Source organism: Ictalurus punctatus, chromosome 12 (genome assembly GCF_001660625.3).
Source record: "Ictalurus punctatus breed USDA103 chromosome 12, Coco_2.0, whole genome shotgun sequence".
NCBI lineage: Eukaryota > Metazoa > Chordata > Actinopteri > Siluriformes > Ictaluridae > Ictalurus > Ictalurus punctatus.
The window spans coordinates 32091170-32108188 of record NC_030427.2 but is presented as its reverse complement, the minus strand read 5'-3'; the positions used below and the strand labels follow the sequence as shown (position 1 = coordinate 32108188).

The following is a 17019-nucleotide window of genomic DNA, read 5'->3' as shown; positions in this document are numbered from 1 at the left end:
ACAGGGGCTTTCTGTTTGGTGACATTGCTCCATTTGGGTTGCAGAGCTGGCAGAGATCCTACACACCTTCACTGAAGACTATCAGGACATCAGGGTAGGAAGAGGGACACTGTTTTGAACAATGTCTTAAAGATTTTACTTACTGCACATTTAATCCTTATTATATAGTTAGGAATGCAAGTTTTTTTCAGGTATGCAAAAAAGAGACAATGATTTAAAAGCCATTGAATTCTTAATAATGATGTATAACAATAATGATGAGCCCTGTGTGTGGGTGTATGTGTGTGTGTGTGTGTGTGTGTGTGTGTGTGTGTGTGTGTGTGTGTGTGTGTGTGTGTGTGTGTGTATGTATGTGTGTGTGTGTGTGTGTGAAGGAGAGTGAGCGTCAGGCTCACTTGATTTTCTCACCTGCACTGTTATAACTTAACAGTAAAAAGAAAAATAACCAAAACCAAATTATCTTCAGCCCTATTCGGATGGCATTAAATGTACATGCTGGAAATTTTGTTCACCACAAGCTAAAATATAAGTCAACATCTGCAGGCTAGGTATTTAGGAATGGCATTACTACAGCATACCTACAACAACCATGTGTATACAGGAACATTCTGATGCCGGTACACATATAAACATCATATTCCGAATATAAACATTAAACGGAATTTGACGTGCATGTAAATGTAGCCACTACTGAGAAGACGTGTAAATAAATATTTACTGTATTACAGACACCCCCTGTGTGTGATTGTGTCTAAAAAAAGCACCCTTGCCGTGAAACGCCATAAAAGGTCAACCAAATGTTCAGATAGAAGCAGATAATTAGCCCTTATGTTCTGTTTGGAGTCTATATGACCCCAGACCCTCTTCAAATAATAAAAAAAAATATGCATTGTTATTTTTTAATCCAGATATTTCATGAATTTTCCTAATTACATAAGTTACTTTCAGAAATGTTTTTTTTTAACTTAATGATAATGTTTCTGATGTCTGAAATGACATGAGTACACATGTGATGTCATATTGACCCCAGTAAGAAATGTTATTGAGAGCAAAGGATTTTCACATGCTATGAATTTGTTTAAATGGTCTGCACTTATATAGCGCTTTTATCCAAAGTGCTTTACACTGTGTCTCATTCACCCATTCACACACACACTCACACCCCAATGGTAGCAGAGCTGCCATGCAAGGTGCTAATTGCCATCGGGAGCAACTTGGGGTTCAGTGTCTTGCCCAAGGGCACTTCGGCATGTGGAGTCACGTGGGCCGGGAATCGAACCGCCAACCCTACGATTAGTGGACAACCCTCTGTACCACAGCCACCCTATCTGTTTAGTACTTAAGGTCTCGGTCTCTCTCTCTCTCTCTCATGCACACAAAATTACATTTTGCAATGTTCCCATGGGGGAAGGGTGTGTCTGTGGTATGCACCTATAAAACTACTTTGTCTAGTATAGTTAGTTAGTTAGTTAGTTAGTTAGTTAGTTAGTTAGTACGTACGTACGTACGTACGTACGTACGTACGTACTCACTCACTCACTCACTCACTCACTCACTCACTCACTCACTCACTCACTCACGCACTATCACTCACTCACTCCCTCACTCTCTATCACTCAGTCACTCCTTCACTCTCTATCAACAGAAATGTACCATTTTAAGGGACAAATAAGGTAATGTATTTGATGGATGCCACACATCTCAAAAATTTTGGGATGGGGCAACAAATGGCTGGAAAAGTAAGTGTTAGTAAAAAGAAAAAGCTGGAGGTTAATTGGAAACAGGTCAGTAACAGTAACTGGGTATAAAATGAGGATCTTAGAGAGGCAGAGTCTTTCAGAAGTAAAGATAGGCAGAGGTTCACAATCTGCGAAAAAATGTGTCTACAATTTGTAGAACAATTTCAGAATAATGTTCCTCAATGTAAAATTGTGAAGACTATGAATATCTCATTATCTACAGTACATAATATCATCAAATGATTCTGAGAATCTGGAGAAATCTCTGTGCACAAGGGATGAGGGTGGAAATCAATATTTCATGCCCATGATCTTCAGTTCTCAGGTGGCACTGCATTAAAAGCAGGCATGATTCTGTAATGGAAATCATTGCATGGGCTTAGAAACACCTACAGAACTCATTGTCTGTGAACACAGTTCACCGTGCCATCCACAAACGCTGGTTAAAGCTCTATCATGCAAAGAATATGTGAACATGATCCAGAAATGCCACTGCCTTCTCTGGGCCAAAGCTCATTTAAAATGGTCTGAGTCAAAGTGGAAAACTGTTCTCTGGTCAGACGAACCATCTATCCATCCATCTTCTACTGCTTACTCCTTTTCAGGGTCACGGGAAACCTGGAGTCTATCCCAGGGAGCATTGGGCGCAAGGCGTGTACCCCATCCTGGACAGGGTGCCAGTCCATCGCAGGGCACAATCACATACACACTCGCACACCCATTCATAAACTACAGACACTTTAGACACACCAATCAGCCTACCATGCATGTCTTTGGATTGGGGAGGAAACCGGAGTACCCACAGCACAGGGAGAACATGCAAATTCCGTGGTCAGACAAACCAAAATTTTAAATTATTTTTGAAAAACCATGGAGTCTGCTTCCTCTAAACTAAAGAGGCTAAAGAGGAGAGGGACCGTCCGGCTTTTTGTCAGCTCTCAGTTCAAAAGCCTGTGTCTCTGATCGCATGGGGTGCATTAGTGCCTATAGAATGGGCAGCTTGCAAATCTGGAAAGGCATCATCAATGCTGAAAGGTATATACAGGTTTTAGAGCAACATATACTTCTATCCAGATTCCATCCCATCTTTACTTCTGAGAGACTCTGCCTCTCTAAGATATTCTTTTTATACCCAATCATCTCACTGACCTGTTGTCAATTAACCTAGTTAATTGCAAAATGTTCCTCCAGCTGTTTCATTTTAATAACAGTTACTTTTCCAGCATTTTTTTGCCCCTGTCCCACCTTTTTTGAGACGTGTTACGGCCATGAAATGCAAAATTGCCTTATTTTTTCCTTAAAATTGTACATTTCCTTGGTTTAAACATTTGATATGTTTTCTATGTTCTATTGTGAATAACATACGGGTTTATGAGATTTGCAAATCATTGCATTCTGTGTTTATTTACATTTTACACAGTCTCCAAACTTTTGTGGAATTGGGGTTGTATAATACACTATAAGCATACTGTGACATACTATACTAATATACTACATCTAATGCCAAATACAGTACTACTGCACATATACTTTTAAGCAAATTTGCTGGCTGTAGTTAATTTCATTTGTGTTCAGACAACACCCATTCAAAAGCCTGCTTTTGATTGGCCTCCTTACATCAGTCTAAACCACCGGTTCTTAACCTGGGTGTCGAAATACATTGTTATTCTTAAAAGTGTGTCACACTCGCAAAAAGGTTAAGAACTGCTGGTCTAAACATTACACAATAATAATAATAATAATAATAAAAACATTTTTCATCAATACAAAATACAAATGCAGTATATGATACTGATATATTTTGTTACAGGATATCAACACATCTTACAACCTTCCATTGTAGACTGAACTAGTCCAGACAGACAATAATATTTAATACACTGAGAACATCTACTGCAGTCTCTGCCCTCTGTGTTTGGGAGATTTTCACTACTTTGTTCTCTTACCATGCTCATGTTAAGGCAAATGTGTGTTTCCGCAATGGAGGTGCATTTCACGACAGGGGTGCTATTTTTGACACAACACAAGCACTCTCTCTCTCTTTCTCTCCCCCTGAACTTGAAAGAATATTTATGCCTTAATATTTTGTGTTTTATACATATCACTTACTTTGTTTTGAATAGGAACAAGGAAGCCATGGATTCCCAAATTGCAAAGAAAAATCAAAGCCTCACCACAGCAGAGGAGATGAGAAACCAGACCAAGCTTGTGATGCAGCCGTACGCCAACTGGGAGGAGTATCTGACTCCTGCTCCACTCTCCATTGCCATCCTGGGAGAGCTGGTCTTCATCTCCTCCAAAGACGACTTCTCCATTAACAAGAACCCACCTAAAGATGGCTACAAGTACATCAAATACCCAGATTCATTTCGTGCCTGCCTCATGCAGGTGTGTAACTCTGGCTGGTGGGCTTTCAACGAGGCCCATAAGAACATGGATCAGATTAGACTCCACACCATGGCAGTTCCAGATTACATGAAGACAGCTGTGAAGATCCTGTTCCAAGGCAATGATGAGGTTGTACAAGCCCACCTCCCTGATCAGCTGGAGAACATTCGTGTCATTGCAGATGACTGTCTTGAGTTGGCCAATTCAACAGAAACGCGGTTCACTGATGTCATCAATATTATCCAAGAACTGCTGGAAGCATGTGTAAATGCTCAGTACTTTTATGGGGAGGAGCTGGATGCTGTCAAGAAGAAACTGGATGAGGCCAAATTGAGGAAGCAGTCATCAGAAGAAGCTGCTAAACGCTCAAAGAAAGCAATGAAAACCATGGAAGAGCAACTTAAGGAAGCACAGAAAAATTACACAGAAGCAATGGATTCACTACCCAGTGGATGGGAAATGATGGGTATGGATCTTGTCGCAGGCTTGACTGAGAGCATCACAGCTATTGTTAATGGAGCAACAGCCATAATTTCACAGCCAGTGACCCAAATCTGTAAAGCTTCCACAAGCATTTCTAATACAAAACATTACATTAAAAATCAAGAAGTCAAATCAAGTGCTGTTGATGTTGTTGATGTAATTAATATTTATAGCAAGTCTGCAGAAATCCTGATATGCACAGTGAATGTACAAAAGTTTGTGAAGGAGAACACGATTAACTGGAAAGACTTGTATGATCAAAAGAATAAAGCTACAGTAACAGCTTTCCAGGCAGATCAGTTCAAAAGAATCAAGGAGAGTTTAGAAAAAAGCCCAACATGCCAAGCAAAATTAGATTCCCAAACAATATGTGATGAGGGCATTGCAATCTGTGAAGAACTAGCAAAGTACGCACCAGAAGGGAAATGTGAAGATGACAAAGCAAAAAAGTTGATTGAAAGGATCAGAAAACTAACTGAATCAGCTCGCAGTTTCGACAGCAAAAGTAAAAACATCACAAAGTCTCCTGCACTGACACCCACATCTCCAATGATGTATAATGAAGAAAATAAATCTGAGGTGAGAGCTTCACAAAGAGCATCAGAGAATGCCAGGTTCCGCATACAGCAGAGCCGTGCTCAACTGGACAAGACCAGAGAGACCTATGCGAAGAGTGTAGAGAACATGGAGAAGAACCAAAAGGAGCTGACTGATATCCTGATCACCATGAGGAACTGTAAGGTTAAAGAGATAGACTTTAACACCACCATAAAAATGCTGGTCAAAGGTATGGATGCTATGGGGAGAGTGAAGGAGCAGTGGGAGAAGATGGTTCGCTTCTTTCAGATGGTGTCCAACATTGTGAAAACCAGCCTGACCAGAACCCTTAAAGATTTTGTCTCCACGTCTGAAAAGACCCAAGGACTTTCTTATAACTCAAAGCTCTTCTCCAAAGATCTGCTCTATAATCAAGCCTTTCAAGCCACTAACATCGCCAGCCTTGTCAACATGATTGCTACAACCTACACCGAGGTGTCCACCAACCACCTAATGGATCGTGTCAGCTCTCTGGGGAAACTGATGGCCATGGACAAGGACAAGCGAGAGTTTCATTCTGAGCGTCAGCAGTTACAGAGCTCCTGCGATAAGGCTCAGAAAGCCATCTTACGCCTTGTGCTCAAGAACAAGGATGAGTTTGAAAGGAAGAGTGCTGCAAGACTGAAGAAGATTGACAAAGAGCTGCTTGCCATTCTCCCTGCTGCTGCTCCAGAAGAGATAAAGAGCATTCAAGAAGCTGTTAAAAGTGGATTCACAGCGGAAGAGGAAGCAAGTTACTCTTGAGTGAATTAACAATAAAATCCTATAAAATAAAATAAAATACTTATCTACAATTATATCCAATGAGTTGCCTAAAGCATAAAACACATGCATTATACTTATCACAGGATTATTATAAGCTCCTGGTAAAATGTGTTTTTGTAGGGAATTATTTTACTTAAACTTACATTGCTAATTTCTTATAATATGCATAAAGTCTCTACATAATAATATATATTTTTTTTACATAATTCTTTTTTTTTGCAATTAACTGGAAAATATTATTCTAAAGGATCGGCTTGTATTGTATCATTCACTTTTATTACATTTAATTAACTCACGTTTAATCTTCCATTCTAATTGCACTCATATTACAAATATTATAAACAACACGTGTAATGTTCTTGTGTATAATTAATGCTCTGGCTTAGTGACAAAGCGGCAAATTTATTTCACATTTCACTTGAAATAACTGTGAAGTAACTGTTGCATTATTTGCTAATACACCTTATAACATATTACATTTTTCATTATCTTAACAGTAAACTAAAAAGAAAGATTTCTTACTTACATGTTTCTCATTGTGTTATTATTGTCTGGAAAAATAAACAGGTGTGTGCTGACCTTTTTTGCTTTTTGGATCTATCTAAAATCTGTTATATTATAGACATGATACCAAGGGTCATTTACTTCACCTCCATCTTTATGCTGTGCCAGTTAAACAATAAAAAAAGGCATATCCATTTCCCTATGGAGCGTTGATGTGAAATTGGGCCTCCATCACCAAGTGTACCACAAAATCCACTGGAACATTCTGTCAAGTAAAAAAAAGTGTATAAATTTGGCACGCCACAGCTGTGAAATAAATCAGATGTTGATTTATAAATACACACCTCCTGTATGCTAATGATAGCTAACTTCTGTTAATGACACGTGACCTATATGTTGATTAGAGGTAAACGCTGTCCTAATTCATTGTTTAACATAATACAAGTAATACTGAAGCTGCCACCATGGCAACATTTACATTTATGCATAAAGGTTAAAGGTTGTGTACAACTGATGGTTACACAGTTGTCTGCAGTAAAAACCAAACAGACAGACACTTACAATGGCACCACACAAGAAAAGAGATAATAAACATCAGAACTGCTTTTACAAGAAAGAAAAACAAACAAACAAACAAACAAACAAACAAAAACAAAAAAAGCCCTGAGGGCAAGCGAGTTGAACAAACTCAGAGTTGCAGAATAAGTTTAGAGTTGACAAAACCAAACTAATCCAAACCGAGTTCATTAAGGTTAACAGGTTTCATGAAGCTGGTTATAAACTTTCTGAGTAAACCCAGATATTAACCCTGAATCGAGGTTAACCCAGTGTGCGCGTGCACATAAAAGACAGTCGTTTGCAGCAAACAGCCAATAGCATTCAAGATGGAGTAAAGCAGTTGTGCATACTTCTGGTTGAAGAGCAAGAAATGATTATGCAAAAACAGAAGGAATTTAAACTTACACTAACCACAAAAAACTAAATTGTTTCTGCTGCTGAAGCTCTGGAACATTACTGATTGTGTAAATGTGTAATTTTACTTTTATAGGCTCAAAGTGAGAATGAACGGATTGGAAATTTATAAACCCAACATCTATCCATCCATCTTCTACCGCTTACTCCTTCTTCAGGGTCACGGGGGAAAATGAAGCCTATCCCAGGAAGCATCAGGCACAAGGCAGGGTACACCCAGGACAGGGTGCCAGTCCATCGCAGGGCACAATCACATACACACTCACACACCCACTCATACACTACGGACACTTTAGACACGCCAATCAGCCTACCATGCATGTCTTTGGACTGGGGGAGGAATCCGGAGTACCCAGAGGAAACCCCCGCAGCACGAGGAGAACATGAAAACGCCGCACACACATGGCCCCGATGGGAATCGAACCCCGGACCTTGGAGGTGTGAGGCGAACGTAACCCCAACATATTTCATGTAATTAAATAATTTATCCATCCATCCATTGACATCCATTTCACACCTGTTGTAAATATTACTTTGACCATGACAACTCTCATTTCACCATAAATGAGCTTGATTGACCACTTTCTATCCGCAAAAACAGCCTTAGCTTTTATATTGTGACTGTATTATTATGTGCTCAGTTGAACCGTAAAAGGATTCTGAAGTGCTGATGAACTCACAGCATAATAATTTCTCTGTTAATTTTAATTATCATATTTTGTAATGATTAAAAGGGGGAAAATTTGAGGTAAATTATTAATTTTACTTTGTAATAGCTCTGTTCACTTTTTTCATGTTCATGAGTGAATAATACCGCTTGCGGTCATGTCATAATGATTAGTACAGAATGATTTTTCTGCTTACATTGACACAAACGTTTTATTGTCTTCAGGAATGTCTGCATATCTGCACATATGCTAAGAACTTGAAACCACCAAACTGGTTCAAACGGCATAGAACTCCCTTATCGAGACTCACAGCACTCTTTAGCTTAATCTTATTTAGTGCATGTGAGAGACGAGTGCTTCAGAGTTCTCTCATCTTCTATCCTGTATTAATCTGCCTGTAATAAAACTTTTACACCTGAGAGGACGAGTCTGTGACTGTGGTCTAATTTCCATGACACCACCTAAACCAGATTCATGAAACAGGCCTCTGGGGTTTTGTACACACAGCAGGCCAGATCTGATTTTTATACTGTTTGTCTGTCTGTTTTTTGGATTGTAGCCACATTTTTTTGGACCTCAGGCACATTTTCACATTTGCTTACACATTTACATTGGGTGTTAATGTAACAGAGCAGGTGTGTATGAGTGTGTGTGTGATATAGAAAGTTAAATTGAGCCAAAGAATCAGCATGAGATTCAAAGTAACTGGAGTGACTGGATAACTGCAGTGAAATGGAAGTCCAAGGTCACTGGAAACATCATACTAGAAGCAGAACAATGCACCACTTTGATGCACCCTGGTACAGACACCTGTCTATCTCTTTCTGTCTTTCTGATATTGTGTCTATATTAATGAGAACTCTTGCCCTACAGCGTCATCTGCTGTTGATCACATTCAGTCGCATTATATTGTGCCTTATGCTGTGATTCTGTTGTGGTTCCTTTCTTTTTTTGTAATCAAACAATTTTTCAAAATGATTTATGCACTAAATTCTCCCTTCGTGTTTTTATCAATAAAACTGAATATTTATGACTCACTACACATCTGCACTAATTATAATTCAATAGATATCTTTAATGCCTCGAGAGTCTATTGTTTCTGATAGATATATGTTGTCTCTTGTACAAATAAATAAATAAATAAATAAATAAACAAAAGAGGAAAAACTAATTTACTAATATGAGCTAATTTGAAAAATCCATGATTCCCACAATTAAAAACGCATCAGCTGTATTTTAATTAAAAATGCTTTATTTATAAAACACGATTGCAAATTTGTTTGTTAAATGAGTGAAGATTACCTAGGGATTTATTTAAAAGTCATGTTTCATATCTGTGTGTTTACAAATAATAAGATTATGAAGCATGCTGTATTTATTTGCTATGGTTTTGGAACAAAATTACCTACATAAACATACTATCCTGCTTTTAATATTCAATCAACTATGTTATTCAATTCAATTCCATTCAATTCAATTTTATCTGTATAGCGCTTTTTACAATAGACATTGTCTCAAAGCAGCTTTACAGAAATATCAACATGGTATACAGATATTAAAGGTGCGAATTTATCCCAACTGAGCAAGCCACTGAGTGGCGACGGTGGCAAGGAAAAACTCCATAAGATGTTTTAAGAGGAAGAAACCTTGAGAGGAACCCGACTCAGAAGGGAACCCATCCTCATCTGGGTCACAACAGTTAGTGTGAAAAAGTTCATTATGGATTTATATGAAGTCTGTATGGCGTTAGGAGCAGCCATAATCCCAGCAGTCTGGAATTAAAGAAGATTTGAGCTCCATCCAGAGGCAGAAAGGATCTGGATCTCTAGTATCTCCATAAAATCGTGTGTGGCTCGGCAGAAGGAGAGCGGGAGAGAAAAGATTATTAGGACAGGGAATTAGTATAATAGAAAGTCTAGTCAGGGTAGGCTTGAGTAAACAAATATGTTTTAAGCCTGGACTTAAACACTGAGACTGTGTCTGAGTCCCGAACACTAATAGGAAGACTGTTCCGGTGTGAGGAACGGAGGAGGGCAAAAAGCCTGCAACACCTGGGCAGTGTTATGTTATTCAGTATATTTCTGTTTGCTCTATGTGCCATTTGTGTGTCCATGTCGGTGGTGGGCTGGGTTTTCTTTTGTCTCCTCCCCCTTCTCTAGACCCCGCCTACTGCATGCGTCACGTTCCGGCTTGCTACTGGACGATCACGTCTTGTTCCCGCCTGCTCCAGCCTTGTGCGACGGGATTGGTTGCCGGCACGCTTCTGGAAGTGTTCTTAAGCCTCGTCAGTCTTCATCCCCGGACAGATCATTGCCATTTGTGTTGTGTGTAGAGAAAAGTGCATTTCGCCTGTGTATGAACTTATGCCTTCTTTGACTTTGTTTATGCTCTGTATATGTACTATAAATATATATATAGTATTTTGTTATTTAACACACTAATGGTCACCTCTGTAAATAGTGCAAGGTTAGGAGTGGTTAGTAGGAAGTCGGCGCCATTTGTGTTGATTCATCTTTTCTCCTGTTTTTGGGTTAGCCAGGGAGTGAGGGAAGACGGTGTATTTTTGTTTTCTTTTCTTGTAGTTTAGTTAGTTTTCTTTGGTAAAGTTAGAGGGAATTTTTGTTTATTATCTTGGACTGGTCGGCTTTTGAAGATTAAGACCACTGTGTATATAAAAGGTGCTCCGTTTGGAGAATAAAAAAAAACAAACGCAATCTTGGTCTCGCCAACTCTTTATCTTTTATTTATTTCTTTTTTTCTCCTTGTTTGTTGTGGCCCAACCTAGACCGGGTTCGTAATAGGAAGCGGATGTAGGCACTTTAGGAATATAATCTGTCATAGGATACAGGAAGGCCTTGGCTAATCCAGGAGTAAAGTCAAGGCAGGAAGGGGCAACTGAGAGCGCATGAATATCTCCTACTCACTTGAGATGTCAGGGCCAGCAGAAGAGCTACATTTAGAGTCAGAAGCGTCTCAGAGGCTGACTCTAAGGGCTCAAATGGGGCACCTGCCGGACCTTCCAGGACCACAGAAAGGTCCCAGGAAGATATGCATGGCCTGCAGATGGGCTTCAGCCGCCTGACACCATGCATGAACCTTGAAGTTAGAGGATGTTGCCCCACAGAGGCTCCATCAACAGGGGCATGGCTGGCCAAAATGGTGGCCACGTAAAAACCCTGATTGACGAAGGAGCCAACCCCGCTGAGAAACGTCCATGTAAGAACTCCAGCTATTGTGCAGTCCACTGGGTCTAGCTGATGTTTCTCACACCACAAGACAAAAAGCCGCCACTTGAGTGCATACAATTTCCTTGTGGATGGTGCTCTAGCATTTAACATGGTCTCTACAATCTCAGTTGTGAGACCAGAATCTATTAGCTGGTGCCCTTCAGGGGCCAGACCCACAGTTTCCATAGTTCTGGCTGAGGGTGATAAATCAGCCCTCCGGCTTGAGAAAGTAGATCCACTCTAAGGGCTCAAATGTGGCACCTGACAGACCTTCCAGGACCACAGAAAGGTCCCAGGAAGGTATGCATGGCCTGCAGATGGGCCTCAGCCACCTGACACCACGCATAAACCTCGAAGTTAGAGGATGTTGCCCCACAGATCAACAGGGGCATAGCTGGCCGAAATGGCGGCCACGTAAACCCTGATTGCAGAGGGAGCCCACCCCGCTGAGAAACATTCTTGTAAGAACTCCAGGGCTGTAACTATTGCGCAGTTCACTCGGTCTACAGTGGATCCCTTTGGATGGGAATCTCCCAAGGAGTGCCATCCAGCAGGGATATTATCTTTGAAAACCATTTTTCGAGCTGGCCAATAAGGTGCTACTAGCAGCAGCCATAGACTGTCTCGACGAACTCTTGCTAGAACTTGTGGGAGCAGAGCAACCAGGGGAAAAGCATACAGATGTGACCTCAGCCACATGTGCAGCGTACAGATGTGACCTCAGCCACATGTGCACCATGGGGTCTAGCCCTAATTGTGCTGGAGGAGTGAGGGCGAACCACAGCAGGCCATGTGTTGTCTCCTCAGAGGCGAACACATGCAGTCCCGCTTGGACAAACCTCCGCCATATGGACTCCACCACTTGTGGATGAAGCCACCAATTACTGGGCCTCAGCCCCTGCCTCAACAGGATCTCTGCCCCCATATTCCCAGAAGGTGCATTGCACTCACTGACAAAACTTTCCCTGTGCATAGAGAAGAATCAGTTGTTTTCTGCAGTATGAGGGATTTACTTTCACTGGAGAGAAAAAAGCTCATCCAGCCTTACTAATCACTTCAAGCAGCTCTTTATATGCTGCTCTCAGTTTTTCGTACACCACTCTGACTCCTCGGAGTCAGAGAGGAATTATTACTATTATTTTTGTGTGTGTTTTTCTCTCCTTATTGTCATTCCATAGCGGAAGGAGTAGTCGCAATGCAAGCTCCAAAATCCAGTGGATAGCCAGACCCAGAAGAGCAAAAGATATAGCAGCGCTCATTTCCGACACCTCTTCCGGATCCATACGAGATCCGTGAGCCTCTGAAACCCAACTCGCTTTGGCTCCTGAGAAGAACGCGAGTCGTGAGCGGAGCTGCCTGATGTAGGCATTACAATGCGCAGCCTCTCAAGGCTGTCATCGCATGCTCTAAACCTAGACACTTCACAAAGAAAGTGTGCACTATTCCCCGTGATGAAACGGGAGCAAGCCATAACACATTTCCATAATTCTCTCACTCATATTTTTCTCTCTCGCTCATTCCTTTTTTTTCTTCTCTCTTTTTTAAAGGGATAGAAAAGTCAAGAGATTTTGATAAAAGATAGAGAAGAAATTAAGCATCTTTTTGTTTCTTTACACAAAACGACATGCAGTCTCACTCTAGATAATAAAGGCTGATGGCGCAGTTCACAGGTACCATATTTATATCATGCGACGCGCTTAATTGCCATGTGACCTGATCATGTTAGGCCTATAAATAGGCATGATTTTACACAAGCTTCAGATGACGGTCACGCTCCCATACTTTTATGCTAAATGCAACACCCCTAGCCAAGGCTGTCCCAAGTTTTCAGTGTTCTCTGTTTAGCGAGCTGTCATAGGGCAATGAAAATCTGATGCATTCCCTCCAATAGAATGTGGAAAAGTTAACGTCACTAAAAGACCATCTGGCAGCATGGAAACTATTGTCAAATGTGTCTCCTTGGGCACTCTCTACCATAGAAAAGGATTCCAGGTCCAGTTCAGAGCTCGACCCCCTCGGTTCAGAGATATGCTCACCACAGTAGTCAGCACAGAGCAGAGCCCGACGTTAGTGCAGGAAGTAAGATCCCTCTTGGACAAAGGGGCCATAGAACATGTACCCTGTTCCCTGAGGGAGGGAGGTTTTTTCAGCCGTTATATCCTGGTCTGCAAAAAATAGGAGTATGCGGCCAAATTTAGATCTGCGTTATCTGAACTGTACTCTTCTGACTTATTTACACAGATTCAGTTTGACTGGATTGTGATGATAAATTTAAAAGGAGCATATTTGCACATAGAAATATCGCTGAGTCACAGGAAGTTCCTGAGGTCTGCATTGAAGGCAACGCATACCAATATCGGGTTCTTCCCCTTGGGCTAGTTTTATCCCCTCACACCTTCACAAAGTGCATGGATGTCATTCTGGCTCCATTGTGACTCCAGGGCATCCATGTACTAAACTACCTGGATGACTGGTTATTTCCAGCATGATCCAGGGAACTGGTGGTTCAAAATGATGTTGCTCTCGCCCACATGAAGAGCTTGGGGCTCAGGTTGAACCTCAGAAAAGTATGCTCCAGTGCAGTGGACAACTTTTCTATGGGTTATAAGGATTCTACTATGATAAGGGCGTTTCTATCCCAAACATGCTTAGAGTCAATCCTATCAACATTGACCAGGATAAAGCTGGATCTTGGCATCCCCTCCCATCTCTACAAGAGACTGTTGGGGCTTATGGCAACAGCAGTCAACGTCATACCATTGGGCCTTTTGCATAGGAGACCGTTTCAGTGGTGAGTGAAAAGTTGGGGGTTTCGTCCGAGGACAAAACCTCTGAGGGTGCCTACGTGCTCTGAGATTTGGAAGTGTACCCGTAGGCTCACAATGAGAATAAATGGGTTGGAATCTTATAACCCCAACATATTTCATATCATTTCATCTAATATAATTGTATATAATTTTTAAATGAAATATTAATAAAATATATATCAATTTATGAAAATATATTTTTCAACAGGAATAATGCCACACATGGAATGTACCACTCGCAATTAATACACACAGTGTGCAGTACAGTAAGGAGCGTGGCTTTGTTGTGTCACATTTTTAATGTGCAGCTCAAGAAGCCGGCAGAGATGAACTATACCATCTGCCGAAAATCCATATCTTTCGTAGAGATGGTCAGGAAAAGCCAACACTAACACTAAAGTTTTAACCGTAATGCATCAGGTTTATATCATTCTGCACACAGTTGATTCCGAGCTAATAATTTTATGTTACAAGAACGTTTCCATAACATTCCCATTAAGTTATGAAAATGTTATTTCTGAATGTTCTAAGAACGTCCAAAACATCCAGTTCTTGCGTGGTTATAATAATATTCTTCAAAAAATTATTAGAACGTTCCATTCACTCGTTATTGTAACATTTAATTTTCATAATATACAAACATTTTTTCAACATTCTTCCTAGGTTATAGGAATCTTCTTTGCAACCGACTGCTCCTTGCTCTTGTTATAGTAAAATATAAATGTTATTTCAATGTTTTTCAATGGTTATACATACAAAACATTACTGAAAGTAAACTAAGAGTTCACTAACCATGTTGTTTACAAACTTTACGGCTGTACAAAATATAATCTAGAAATAATAAAATGGAAAATAATCAAATAATAGTCAAATATAAGAGGTCAATAAAGTGCAGGGAAGTAAGGAATTGCTAGACCATTTTTTAAACTAAAGTTAGTTTTAAATTATAAAGATATTACTTTACCCTGTTAGTCTTTTAAAGTCGACTTCTCTCAAGTTGAGTCAAGACTGAAAACATTGAAATCAAAGCAATTCAAAATGTCACTTTAGGAGGTGTAGCCTAACCTAAACCCTACAAAGTACACAGCAAATTCATCAGTGTTTCTTTCCCAGTGTTAAGACATTTCAGATTGAAGTTTTGAAGTTGTAGTGTTAGATCTTGAGAAAGTAACTCTGTGAGTGTAGAAGCTGGTTTACATCAGTGTAAAATCACAGAGTTATAGATAACCAACACCTGCCAGTGTTATTTCCAACATCTGGGCATTCAGCTCTGTCGCTGAAGAATTTTCCAGCGCTATATTTTTTCTCGCTTCGCAGAGGATGAAAAAAAAAAGAAAACTGGTGAGTAAAGCTACTTAAAAGGTTGCATTTGATAGACTTTCTGTGTGGAAATATACTTATATATGTACTGTTAATTAAATTATTTCAGATACAGCGAAACATTTTAACAGATTATTTGTCGTCATTTGTGTAGATGCTAACTAGAAGCCTGTCGAACTATCTGAATCTGTCCTTAACTACTCATTACTGACCACTATAAAAATGCGTTTTAAAGTCAGTCTAATGTCTGTGAGTGTATTATATAACTGTGCTTCACATTTTCTCAAACATTAAGAAGTTGTCTGGTATGTCTCGACATGTTACGTCTGCTTTTTTCTGTGTGGTGCCTAAAAGCATGAATTTCACATTTACACTGCATTTCTGTCTCAGTGTAGGCTATTTTAGTGCAATGTAAGTGTAATACTTTTTGCACCACTTAATTTGATCAATTTTAATATTTGATTTAAGATTCTCAAAATTTCTAATAACACATGTAAGTTTTCCAAAATTGCCAGATTGCTAATATTGTTTCCTTTTAGACAATGGTGCAGAGAACCATGAGGTACCACGAGGCCAGCTAGCTAGATAGCTAATTATCTGGCAAATTGATGTAAGGGTTTTAAAAGTATTTTAAATGGTTAGGTTCATCAGTTTTCTCACTTGACCTGGGTCTTGTTATATTTTAGAATTTTTGCGGGGAAAAAATAACTTGTTAATTTATGTGATTAATGTTTAACGTGTTAAAACATAATGCAAATACTGAAGCATGTAATTTTCCCCACTGTTAATGAAGTCCTAAGTAGCCTTTTGTATATCCTGAAATATGCTTAATCATTAGGTAAATCAGGACTTTGCTCTGCTGCTCAATGCTGAAACATCCAACAAGTTGCTTAAGAGGTGGGAGACCGCATTCAAGCACAAGATCATCAACGAAGCCAAGTCTCTTACTTCAACAACAGAAATTCAGTGTCTTCTCAGTACAGTTGGGAGACAAGGATCTCAAAACGGTAGGCATGATTTGTGATGTCATAGTTTCATGTTTGCTCTGGCTTCTATGTATTTTTGTATTTCATTGTGTGTATATACACACACACACATATATATCGCTCAGATTGGGACAGCGACATTTCATCTGTCCTGCTACTGTTGCATCTCCTGCCACCTTCTTCAGAGAGGAAGAAGTCTAAGATCAGTCCAATGGAGGCTGTTGATAGGCTTGTGCATTTCCATAAGGTAATACTCACAATACTGTTGAGAAGTGAATTGTGAATTGTATTATTATTATTATTATTATTATTATTATTATTGTTGTTGTTGTTATTGTTGTTAGATACTCGAAGGAATCAATCACCCAAAAATATAAATGTGCTGATAACGCACTCATTCTCAAGTCAACCATGATGTATGTGACTTTCTTTCTAAATTCGAGCTCTGCAGGACAATAGAATGCAAGTGAATGGGTGCCATCTTTGGTTACTAGAATTTCTACTAGAACTAGAATTTCCTTTGAAAATTCTTTGTGTTCAAATGAAGAAAGAAACTCATATAA

The 17019-nt window shown here is 39.8% G+C and overlaps 2 protein-coding genes across 2 annotated transcripts in view; both read left to right on the top strand.

Annotated features, from left to right (window-relative positions):
- Positions 1-6550, top strand: part of LOC108272980 (uncharacterized) — a 68501-nt gene extending 61951 nt beyond the window's left edge. The window contains exons 2-3 of the mRNA XM_017481893.3: positions 45-94; positions 3863-6550. Of these exons, the coding sequence (XP_017337382.1) occupies positions 3876-5951 (2076 nt within the window). The 5' untranslated portion in view covers positions 45-94; positions 3863-3875 and the 3' untranslated portion in view covers positions 5952-6550. The remainder of the gene's footprint in view (positions 1-44; positions 95-3862) is intronic.
- The window catches only part of mpst (mercaptopyruvate sulfurtransferase), a 92507-nt gene that overhangs the window by 62508 nt on the left and 12980 nt on the right, over positions 1-17019 (top strand). The gene's annotated exons all lie outside the window — the stretch shown is intronic.